General features: G+C 35.7%; 2 protein-coding genes and 1 pseudogene across 2 annotated transcripts; 2 read left to right on the top strand and 1 right to left on the bottom strand.

The window, feature by feature from the left end:
• The first annotated feature begins 260 nt into the window (after positions 1 to 260).
• On the top strand, positions 261 to 2,971 carry LOC130940040 (uncharacterized; annotated as a pseudogene).
• A 222-nt stretch (positions 2,972 to 3,193) lies between these two features.
• On the bottom strand, positions 3,194 to 8,532 carry LOC130940940 (mitogen-activated protein kinase 19-like). The gene is made up of 10 exons (XM_057869234.1): positions 8,150 to 8,532; positions 7,235 to 7,643; positions 6,988 to 7,115; positions 6,824 to 6,883; positions 5,150 to 5,299; positions 4,883 to 5,038; positions 4,524 to 4,735; positions 4,318 to 4,419; positions 4,003 to 4,172; positions 3,194 to 3,795 (listed from the first exon to the last, which is right to left on the bottom strand). Exons 1-10 carry the CDS (start codon positions 8,171 to 8,173, stop codon positions 3,404 to 3,406), a joined length of 1,803 nt encoding a protein of 600 aa, XP_057725217.1. The 5' UTR covers positions 8,174 to 8,532; the 3' UTR covers positions 3,194 to 3,403.
• Positions 8,533 to 10,272: 1,740 nt separating this feature from the next.
• On the top strand, positions 10,273 to 10,896 carry LOC130940039 (uncharacterized). The gene is made up of 2 exons (XM_057868090.1): positions 10,273 to 10,364; positions 10,692 to 10,896. Exons 1-2 carry the CDS (start codon positions 10,273 to 10,275, stop codon positions 10,894 to 10,896), a joined length of 297 nt encoding a protein of 98 aa, XP_057724073.1.
• The last annotated feature ends 1,324 nt before the right edge of the window (positions 10,897 to 12,220 follow it).

Raw genomic sequence — 12,220 nt, 5'->3', positions numbered from 1 at the left:
AGTACATATTAACTATCTTATCTTAAATAACATGCATATCCATTTATCCACGTACCCAATATTTGAATAATTAAATTTAATTTATTCAAAAACAAATTTATATTTGAAAGAGTTTAATTTTGATAGTTATAGTTTTACACCGTCATCCAATCAGATTTATCTTATCAAATTCGTTTTAAACTACAAATATTTTCATTCGGTTTACTTATTATTATGCTTCACAGTTCACACATACATCACGACTCTTCTCGTAGTTAACAATGGAGAAAGGTTGCTGTGCTACATGTCTTTATATGCTTGTAATATTATTAACTTTTGGGGTGTTATTTACCTTCATGTTATTGAAAGATTATCAAGCATCAGCCATTGGAGATCCAGGCATGGAAACCGATAACCTTAGAGTTGCCATTGAGTCTTGGAATCAATGCAACGAGGTTGGAGAAGAAGCACCAAATATGGGGAGCCCAAGAATGGCAGATTGCGTTGATGTTGAACACTTTCATTGTCGCGGTAAGCACACAGCCAATAATATACCAAGTTATTTATTTTGTTAAAAGATTTACCATCTCTTTTGAGTCGTTTACAATGGTTAAAATAAATTAGTAGGGTTCTTAAAAATAATGTAGCAACTTAAGACTAGTTAAACATATATTTACCGATCAAATCAGATTAGTCAAAATTTTACTAATAACTAGGTGTTTCAATAAACATGTTATGACTATGACATGATTATTGATAGTCTATCAATATACATTATTAGTGTACAACAAACTTGAGTTAGTCAAGTAGTTATCATTAGTCGGATTAAATAAGAGTTGGAGGTTTAAATTTGGTCTGTAAGCATATAATAATTATGTTTGAGTACATTGAATATCTCCGAAAATAATAGGTTTATGGAAATAGCAAAAATATTTTTTGCATATTAGAAACAAGAGACTAAACTGAAAAAAGGAATTTGTGTATTATTAAGTGTATTTAAGTTGTATATTCAAGTTGTCTGCTTAAGTTGTTTAGAATGATACAATATAAAAGGGTATTTATAAGTACTAAAAGAATCGTAATAATAAAGACGTAATCTCTTATAAGAAATATTCAGATATACTAAATAATACTAATTGATCCTAATTGATCTTAATTATATTCTAACATTGTACATTAAAATTCTGCTACTAAATCAACTAAACCATTTATTTGTGTATAAATATACGTGTAATATAACTTATTTTTAATGTGTTTTTGTATTTCAATATGTGTATTGTATACTAGTGGCTAATTTTAGTAGTTGATTTTAACGTAAATCTAGCATGGTTGTATAAAGAAATATCATGACTTAGTGATCCCTTTTTTCTTCTTCAGAGCCGATCTACCATCACAAGGTGCAAGAATGGCAGAACAGACTAGGCTTATCAAGCAATCCACGGCGTATGCTTCAGACACAAAGTGTAAATGAATATGCAGCACAGAAGGAGCTATACTTGGGAAGCAAATGCGACGTTCCCGACACTCCGGGGTCATGGCAGTTCTGGATGATAATGCTCAAGAACGGAAACTTGGACACAACGGCCGCCATGTGTCCAAAGAATGGCTTCAAGTCGAAGCCATTCCCGCAACCGCCAGAGTTTCCCTGCTTTGGAAAAGGGTGCATGAACATGCCTTCAATGTACCACAACTATACCAAAGGTTATGGTGAGGAAGAGAAGATCATGAAGGGGGGTTTCTATGGATCATGGGACTTGGATGCTGATGCCAAGGAAGCATTTCATATGAATGATACATCTTATTACTCTGTGTCTTGGGAGAAGAAATTGTGTGAAGGAAGCTGGGTTTTTCACAATTTGTTGAAGACATCTTCTAAGTATCCATGGCTAATGCTATATTTGAGATCAGATGCTACAAAAGGATTCTCTGCTGGATACCATTATGAAACAAGAGGCATGTCGGTAGTGGTATGTTATTTTTTTTTTTCCTCTCTAACTATTCAATTAATTCATTCTGTGGATATGTGGCTATTGCTTTCAAGTCTAAACTGAAATGATGTTTTCTAAGTGTGAATAACGTAAAAATATTCGAAAGACAATAAAAGTCAATCCAAAATAGTCCGACGTTTTTTTTATTTTTGTATTCTTTAATTATTACTGAAACAAATGAATAATTTTAGAGGTAATAAATATGTAATTACAGATGTTACATAAATGAATTATGGATGTTAAGTTACTTAAAATAATTCTGTGTTTGCATAGGTACCAGAATCACCTCATTTTAAGGTAAAGTTCACCCTTGATATCAAGCAAGGAGGGGGTCCAAAGAGCCAATTCTACCTCATGGACATAGGAAGTTGTTGGAAGAACAATGGTGAGCCATGCAATGGGGATGTAACCTCAGATGTTACCAGGTATAGCGAAATGATCATAAACCCGGAAATTGAAGCATGGTGTAAACCCAGCCAGCTTGAACAATGTCCTCCTTACCACACCTTTTCCAATGGCACCCGGGTTCACCGGACCAATGCAGCGCACTTCCCTTACGACGCTTATCATATCTACCGTGCTCCAGGCAATGCCAAGCACTTGGAGGAACCAGTGAAGACCTCTGATCCGTATAGCAACCCGCAGCCTCAAGAGATTCTCCAGATTCTGCCTCATCCAGTTTGGGGCGACTACGGGTATCCGACGAAGAAAGGGGAAGGGTGGGTTGGTGATCCAAGAACTTGGGTCCTTGACGTTGGAAGGCTCTCTCAATCACTCTATTTTTATCAGGCAAGTTAACTAAAATCAGTGGCATATTCTACTTGAATGTGAGAGAATTTCTGAATCTTGGCAATGATTTATTTACATATTTAATGCAGGATCCTGGAACCAAACCTGTGAAGAGAACATGGACATCAATTAACATAGGGACTGAAATATATGTAAGTGATGTTGGCCATGTAGCAGAATGGACAGTTAGCAACTTCGATATTATTCTCCAGTAACAAGTTCTGTTAATGGAATGTTCCATTAACAACTCCTCAGATTTTGAATTAACTTATATTATGTCCATTATTTTAGCTCAGTATTTTATCATGGCCCTGTTGGCAAAGTTCATAGATAAAAGAAAGTAGAATTCATATTAAATTCCTAGTTCTTTTTATAACTTCAGAGCTTGGATAGATATTTTTTTTCCGAAAAATAGGGAGATAATCTTTGCATCAAGATGGAAAAACAATTATCATTTTATTGATCAATTAAATGATGTACATATATAATTACACAGATGGTACTCTGAAAGAAGTGAAAAACCAAACCTAAACCAGTCTAAAAATTAAGCAACTTCCTAACCCTCCAACTCCAGGCAAAGCATAGAGCACAGAGCATATAACATGTCTCTAATTCAATACCTCCTAACAACCTATGATAATCAAACGCTAAAAGCACCCCGAGTGCCTGTGTGCAGCCACGGCTACTGCGGCAGCACCAACTGCACCAAACTGAGATTGTGCTTGAATCAACTTAGCATCAATGGCAGAGACATGATCACTCTTCCCGTGCTGGTAGTATGGGTTGGTATTAAGATCTATAGCCAGTCTCGCTGGCACATTACCCTGCTGGGATGGAAGTTGGTGTTTGCCTTGTGAAACATCCTTGTATGCCTCCGATGGCGTTTTGGGGTTTGTAGGGCACATCCTTTGGAAACAGTGTGGAGAGACTGCTTGAGGAAGAGTATTTCGGTAGAACATCTTCGGGTCATAATTGTCTTTCATGTTTCTCCCACTATCATAGTACGAAACCGTCGTCCCTACAGCTCTACCCGGTTTTGCTGTGGCAAAGAAAGAAAACCAAGACACTTTAGTTCAGATTCAGTTTCATAAAACCAAGTCACGGGATTATTGAAGTGCTTTGCTGAGCTACACACACATATTTCCTGCTTTTTTTTTTTTTATTTTCTCTATACTTTCCAAACTTATGCATTAATCCGCTTACAAAATATAATTAAGGTAAGCACCATTTTATATACAGCTTATACCTGTTGGCACCTTTGGTGGAGGTCTCGAAGGCCTTATTATATGACTGGTTGAATTAGATTCTCCGGCAGCTCTCGAAATCTTAGATGCATCTTCTGCAATTTGCTTGTTCTCATTCGGAGGGAATGATGGCTGGGCACTGGGAGTAAATGTACTAGAATGTACCGTGGACCTTTAAAAATGAAGTTGCATAATTAGATAACATATCCATGAGAAATAAAAAATGCTACCAAACTCAACATGTGAGCAAGAACCAGAAACTAAATACAATGTCTAAAACAACAAAGACTTTCAGGGTTAGTATGCGATAATCTTACCTTGGAAGGGAAGCATGCTTCCTCTCCGGAGGAATCACAGGGCCACTTTTACCATGGTTTTCCTCAAGATAAGCAAATTGCTTCCTCAAATGATCTATGGCACTGCAAGGAACATATGTGCATCAATAAAATGCATTACGTATAAACATACACTACACCTGCATCTATTACATCTGCAAGTAAAAAGCTATGGCCGTTAAGTTAACCTAGGATAGACGAAATTTGTCCCTTCCATTCCATTCATGTAATCTTTGAGAAGCTGAGGATGATACTCCAGAATCTCTCGATATAGTAGTTCTCTAACATCCTCCCTATTCAATCTTCTCCTCTCAAACTCAAATTCCAATTTTGAAATTGGCTGACATGAAGGCTCTCTCTCAACTTTGGCCAAACCCTTGAAGAAAGGATCAGCTAGTGCCTATCAACCAAACAAGTAGAATAATTTCTTTCAGGTTTATATTGAGCAAAAGAAAAATAATTTTTTATGCAAAGAACATAAAATTAACTCGATTTGATATTCCATAATGGGACACATAATATATGCCATAGTAGATAAGAAAATCACCTCTTGGGCAGTTGGCCGCTCCTTTGGATCAAATGCTAAAAGCCTTTGCAGTAGGCGAAGTGCCAATGGATCAGCATTTGGAAATTTCTTTTCAAATGGCACAGGAGGTTTCTTCCGCATTTCTGTGAGGTACTTCCTTGCCTTCTCATTTCGAACCTGCAATAGTTAGAATAAGGTTAATTGCCAAATACTTAAAATACACTTCACTAAATCACATAAGAATAAGATAAAGTGAAAATGAAACATAAAAGTAAGAGTGATTCATACTCCTGCAATAACTTCGGGTGATGGTGTCCCAAGAAGATCAGTAATCAAATCTAATTGATGCACAACACTTTTGCCAGGGAACAACGGTTTTCCTGTTAGCACCTCAGCAAAAATGCATCCTATGCCCCATATATCAATCGCTGGTGTATACTGCACACAAATGCAAACAAAATCAGAATATTAAAGTAGTAGGACAATTATGCATTCCAACCAAACCATTTCAGGGGAACAGACAAACCGACACAGTTACCTGAAGGACAGATAATTCAACTTCCAGGAGAGATCAATAGTCCTCCCTGAACAAGAATTTTTATAATCTAGGCATTACTGTTTACTATAAAGCACACAAAGCATTTTATACAACAATAAGCACAACATTGCAAGTCACGTAAGCAAACCAGTGTTTCAATTTCTCCTTTTTGGGTCAAGCATGTTAACCTCGTTACATAGTGTTACGATAATGATGAACAGAAGAAGATAATGATAATCATATGAAATTTCATACCATTCAGCCTGTTCGAGAAAGTACAGTTTCCTGCGTATGACTGCCAACTCATGTCCTAAAAGAGTTTTCTACGGCAGGATTTCACTAAATGCCAGTTCATCAACAATTACACAACTACTAAACATTAAACATGAAGTTGTTACTCCATGACTCGGCCCGTTTGGGAAGCTTTAAAAGTAACTTTTTTGAGCTTTTGACTTATGAAAAGTAGTAGTATTAATGTCTAATACAATTTTCAAAACCAAATTGCAGCTTTCTAAGAAGCTATCAAGGAGCTTATAGAGAAGTTAAAAAAAAAAATGACTTCTCTCATAATCCTACTACTTTTTATCACATTTCTATAAAATAAGCATTTTTAGACCTAAAAATCCAAACACAAAATAACTTATTTATAAGCTACTTTTAATATAGTCATTTATTGTTTAAACTATTTTTTCAAAAGGAGCTTAATTAAGCTGTTTACCCAAACTGGACCTCAATACCCATGGCTTTTACTTATAAGTTATAACACAAGTCAATTTTTATACATCAGATCAGAATTTACAGTGGAAAACCTTGAGTCTTTATTGCTATTAGCTATCTACCCATAGCAATAACTGCTAATTGAGTGACCAAATTAAAAGTATACTGATGTATAAGTGATGCAGAAAAGATTGGCATCACATGATGACAGTAATTTGGGAATGGAGCAAGCATAAGAAATTGTAAAAAGCCAAGATCCAAGAAATAAAACAATTTAAGAGATTATAAGATCAAGGAACCAGATGATTGTACTTCGGTTAAACATGCTAGCAGCTTTTGACAATAGTTCACTAGTGATAAAATACTTGGATATTATCAAAACTAAGTCAAATCAACATATTCATATAGTTCAGTGTGCTAGTAGAAGTGTTGGCACCAGAAGGACATACTAATGTCAAGTTTCTAATAAAGGTACTAGGAAACATTAAATTTAAGATAATTGAGGGGCACTATCATAAGAACATTAGATAAAGCGTCAGAAAGACAAACTAGCTCAACCAAGACAGTTAAGCTTTATTAATTCAAAAATGTGTCTAGAAACTACAATAGTCAATAATGTCAATAAAGTTTCTGTTATAAATAAAGCATAGATGACCACATAGTTACGCCACAGAAGACTTAAACAACAAAGTTTAGCAAAATTATACCTTAGATGAGAACGATCCACACAGCTCAGGGGCTCTGTACCATCTAGTAGCAACATAATCCTGCAATCACCAAAAGGAAATATGAGAGATGGAGACCTCATGGAACTGAACATATAAAAATGGCCATATCTATCTTAAATTCAACTTAAATAAACCCTCATTACCGTCCAAAATATTGCAGTTGGTTCATCATTGAATGCAACTCTGGCAAGTCCAAAATCACAAATTTTGAGCTTGCAGTTTGCATTAGCCAGTATGTTCTTGGGCTTAAGGTCTCTGTGATACACATTTGCTGTAATCATACATAAGATCATTCAAAAACAATTTAGCTTCATATTTCAAGACAATATAACAGTGACAGAAATAGAAACAAAGGCAAAAATGTGAGAGAAAAGATAGATGAGCAGATACCTGTATGCATATACTTCAAAGCACGTAGCATCTGATAAAGAAAAAACTGATGGTGTTCGCGGGTCAAGTCATCATTAGCTTTGATGACTTGATGGAGATCAGACTCCATGAGCTCAAAGACCACATAAATATCTTTAAAATCTCTCTTTGAAGGTGGCAACATGATCCGCTTAATATCAACAATATCAGGGTGTCTTAAAAGTCTTAGCAACTTGACCTCGCGCAGGATTCTAATGGCATCGGATATATGCTCAAAAACATCATTAATCTTCTTTATTGCAACTTTCCCCCCAGTGTGTGTGTCAATTGCTGCACAGACAACTCCATAGCTACCCTTCCCTATAACTTCAAGAATCTTGTATCTGTTGGCATCCCCATAGTCGGTGAAGAAGTCCAACTCTTTCATGTCCTGCAGATTGACATGTAAGATGTAAACTACAATCAAATGAAAAACAGATTCTTTAAAACCAAGCAGAAACATAACTAGTTAACCAAATCCCTTCAAGCTTTGGTATTGAGTAAACAATAATTCTTTCAAAAACAAACTCTTTCATCATAAAATCTGAAAAAAATAATAATTTGAGACAAACGAGCACCAGAATATGCAAAAGAAGTTTTTAACAAATGCCGAAAATTAATCAAATGTACGGAGAGCCCATAACAACTAGGTAGAATATCATTCATGAACAAACTTTTTTGGCTGTAAAGAGATCGATCCAAAAGCGATGGCTATTCCAAATTCATCCTCAAAAGCAAATTAGCACAAAATCCAGCAGCAACATCCAAACTTAAAAAAAAAAAAAGAACAATTTTCCACAGAAATGAACCAATAAAATATCCCTGAGTTTCCAATTTTCCATTTCCTTCACAATTTCCACAGAAAAGACAAAAGCGTGCAATTAGAAAAGAAAGAACCTTCTTGAGCTGATCTGGCTGCATCTTCTGTTCTTCCTTTCCTTTTCCTTTTCCTTTTCAAAACAGATCGAAACAGCAAGAAAACTTCACCGCACAAAAGAAGTGTCACTAGCTTCGACGGATCGAAACAGATCGAAGATCAAGGTGAAACCTCAAATTTGCGGCGAATCAGCTGGAAGAAACGGACCGATTAAGCAGCAAAATCCTCGAAGGTTTTGGAATTAGGGTTGCAAATGGAGATGAAAAACCCTAGAAATGAAGATGCAGCGTAAACCTTCACTTCAGAGGATCTGAACTCAGGAGAGAGAGAAGAAGAAGAAGAAGAAGAAGAGAGAAAGACAAGTTGAGATATGAGAACAACGAAGAAGGTTAGGGGAGGTGGGTGAAAGTTGTAAACTTTCTAATTATAATTTTATTATTTATATTTATTATTTATAATTATAGTTATATTTTATTTTATTTATTCATTTGTCCGTTTATGTCTAGAAAACTCCAACAAACTATGAAAGTATGAATTGAAAACCCGTTCTAATCTCTCTACTGCGTTCAGTTAATTAGTTCATCAAATAAATAACAGTAATTAGGGTTTAACTAACATCTATTTAAAGATATATATTAAGATTCTTATCAATAAAAACTTTTAAATATTTTATTTTAATAATATATAATAAATACATTCAAAACTTAGATTTTGTATCATTTTTATAAAAAAAACTTTATCATTTATAAAAAGAATTTTAATTTATAACTTTAACATATAATTTTGAAACACATTAATTAAATTTTAGTTGTTAATCAATAAATCAAAGCTAATTGACTTAAGAGTAAGTTACTGAAAATCGATTTGAACTGGTCAGTTGAATTGGTCGAACTGTGAACTAACAAAAAAAGCTATTCGATTAATAGATATAATTGTTTGTTTCATAAATCATTTTTAAACTTTTGAATTGGTCGAAAATCGTCTAATTGAACCGAACCAAAATTTGGCGATTTTCATATTTGAAACTTGAACGACGTTGTTTTTTTTTATTAATTAAAAAAAATAGTGATCCATAACCCTAATGGCCTAATCTCTTAAGGCCAAAAAAACCCAAGGTTAAGTGGTTCCACTTTCATGCATTTTCTTTCTCACATTCAACCACTGCACATTCCTCCGCCACCATCTCGCCTCCCCTTCGCCAGAGAAGCCCCTTCCGTCATCTGTCTTCACCGCCCCTTCCATCATTGCCGTCTTTTTCTTTTTTGTTGACTTGTACACGTGTCACATATCATTTATTTTTTTGTTGTTATCCTTTTACCTTTTTTAATTTGTTGCAGGAAATAGTTGGGGAGGATGACAGAACAATGTCAAGAAGGAGATTATTAAATTGGTATTACTGTATTAGGACACTTTTTTTTATTATATTCATTGGATATCGGACTAGGTCCAAATTTATCGTTACATTCTTTTTTTTAGTAAAGGACAAATAGGTTCTTCACCTTTTTTTTCGCGGACATTTTCATCCTCAAGGAAGGAAAAATACATTCAAGTCCCTCACATCCGAAAAACGTGGACATTTCAACCCTTTCGTTGAATTCAGGCGTTTGGGTTGGACGAAAAAGTCTGACCTGGCCGTTACGGAGCCCACGTGGCAGGGGGCTTTTCGAAACAGGACATATAAGTCCCCGGAGAGTAAAACGACGCCATTTCGTTATCTCCCCCAATCTTTCAAATTGTTCTGCCCTAATCTCTCGTCTGCACAGAAACGGCGAAGTGGATTTTGTGGGGAGTGGAGGAAGAAAGAAAATTCTTCCTTCCATGGCATCTGAAGGAGTATCATCAAGTTGGAGAAGAAGTGGAGATCAGTTTGGCTCGAGCTCGCATCCTAACGGGAAGGATGGCAAAGATGGTGTCTCACCTAAGTGCTGGTGTTCCATTCTTTTCTCTATCAGGTTCAGAGTTTATTGAGATGTTTGTTGGTGTAGGTGTTTCAAGGGTGAGGGACTTGTTCAACAAGGCAAAAGCGAATTCGCCATATTTGGTGTTTATTGATGAGTTAGATACTGTAGGAAGGGAGAGAGGTACTGGCATTGGTGGAGGAAATGATGAAAGAGAGCAAACACTGAATTAATTACTCACAGAAATGGACAGATTCATTGGAAACACTGGTGTTATTGTCATTGCTGCCACCAACAGACTTGAGATTCTTGATTGTGCATTGCTTAGACCTGGCAGGTAATAAATTTTTGTGTTTCATAAGCATGAAATGATTTCTATCTATAATTGAAGTTGAATCCGTGTCAAGAAACACGTCATTAATGTTTATTTTTATTTTGTCTATAGGTTAGTGTTGGATATCCTGATAAAAGAGGGAGGGAATTTGTATTGTAGAAGAATGATTCAAGAAAGTAAAAAAAAAAATGGCATGGCTTTTTTGAAAAACAAAACCTGCAATGTAAAGAAAAACCAAAATTGGATGAGTCCTCTTGCGTGAAAATTTTACATTAGCTAGTCCTTCATGATGTATACTTTTTATTAACAAAATTTCGCTTTCGAAATCAGGTCTTTCATTCTCAAAGCATCGAAAACCTTGATCAAGGAAGGAGCAATTGGCAGAGTGGTAGAAAGGGTAGGATTCATCCCAAATCTAGTTACCATCATAAACATTGCATTGATCGCCCTTTTTAGAGAGAAATTGAACCAGTGGAGGAGTAGTGGAAGAAGAAGAAGAAGTAGCGTAGTTTCCCAAGAACGTAAGCCTCTGTAGTCGAGGTAGAAAAAGCAGGAGAGGAAGACGAGGAGGGTGAGAAAGAAGAAGCTAGCTATGCCAAGATTTAGGGAGCAAGAACTCATAAGCAAGAAGAAGCTACTTGGGTAAAACAAAGTCTTCCCTTTCTTTTTCATCCACTACACCCACTTCACCGTTTCTATGGAGTCGAAGGATTAGGGCTCAACAATTTGAAAGATTGGGGGAGGTGGTGAAATGGTGTCATTTTAGTGCGTGGGGACTAATTTGTCCTATTTTCAAAAGCTGAAAGCCACGTGTCATCTCGTAACGGCCAGGTCAGCTCCACATTTGCCACATCAGAATTTTTCGTTGGATCCAACAGAGTGAATTCAATGGAGGGGTAAATTTGTCCACATTTTGGAAGGGTCAGGGACATGAATATATTTTTCAATCCTTGAGGACTAAAATGTTCGCAAAAAAAAGGTCAGGGACCTATTTGTCCTTTACTCTTTTTTTTTTTTTTTGTGATTACATTCTTTACATTAAATGGGTGAATACCAATTTCGACTTCTGATAATTTTTTCGAAAGACTATGAGGCTTCTAAGAAAAAAAATATTCATTTCGGCCCCTGATAATTAAACCGGGATCTCCGGATCCGGGAGCAGAAACATGAGTGTTTCCGTCTTTTTAATAGGGTGCTTTCTGAGCACCCTTACTTGGCCGGCCAGGCCCCTTACAAACCTAACGAAGTCTTTGACGACTTCTTCGACGAACTGCTGGACAAACAGGCGTTTTTCTCTCTTTTTCTTTTAATCTTTTGATGACTACTGCTGCCATTTTTGGGTGAAAGAAAATCTCGACATGGTGCTTTAGGCTCCTATCAAGAGAGGTTGGGCTGGTAAATTCATACCGGAAAAAGCTTTTTGGTTGGGGTAAGGTACCGATCAGATTAAGGAATTGCGTAAATAAAATAATAATAATGCGGCTTCGTGAGACTCATTAGTTCCTCTGTTAATGATCTCTCTCAAGAACATGCTTGTGTGACTCGTCAATCACTAATATATCCTCCATTTAATTTTATAAGTAAAACAATTTAAAAATCATTAATATTTCTTAATTTTACGCAGTAAATTTAGTCAACGTATTTAAAAAAAAAAGTAACATAAAAAACTAACAATTAACCCCTAAAAGACAACAAAACTCCCAACGAAAAAAATTGTGAATCCTAGTTAACTCTTAACGAATAAATTAGCAGTTTAACATGCTATATAGGTTTATTCTATTAATGTAGAGAGAAAATATTGACAAAAGAACTAACTAGTCTCACAGAAATAAAGTTCAAGAGCTAAAAAGAATATTTTT

Source organism: Arachis stenosperma, chromosome 7 (genome assembly GCF_014773155.1).
Source record: "Arachis stenosperma cultivar V10309 chromosome 7, arast.V10309.gnm1.PFL2, whole genome shotgun sequence".
NCBI lineage: Eukaryota > Viridiplantae > Streptophyta > Magnoliopsida > Fabales > Fabaceae > Arachis > Arachis stenosperma.
This window is presented reverse-complemented; position numbering and strand designations above follow the sequence as displayed.

Excerpts from the sequence above, each read along its gene's own strand:
- LOC130940940 (XM_057869234.1), bottom strand. The coding sequence starts at position 8,173 with ATGCAGCCAGATCAGCTCAAGAAG. Across the intron at positions 4,420-4,523 it reads ACAAATTTCGTCTATCCTAG|TGCCATAGATCATTTGAGGA; the intron begins GTTAACTTAACG and ends TGTTCCTTGCAG. Across the intron at positions 4,173-4,317 it reads AAGCATGCTTCCCTTCCAAG|GTCCACGGTACATTCTAGTA; the intron begins GTAAGATTATCG and ends TCATTTTTAAAG.
- LOC130940039 (XM_057868090.1), top strand. The coding sequence starts at position 10,273 with ATGGACAGATTCATTGGAAACACTGGTGTTATTGTCATTGCTGCCACC. Across the intron at positions 10,365-10,691 it reads GCATTGCTTAGACCTGGCAG|GTCTTTCATTCTCAAAGCAT; the intron begins GTAATAAATTTT and ends TTTCGAAATCAG.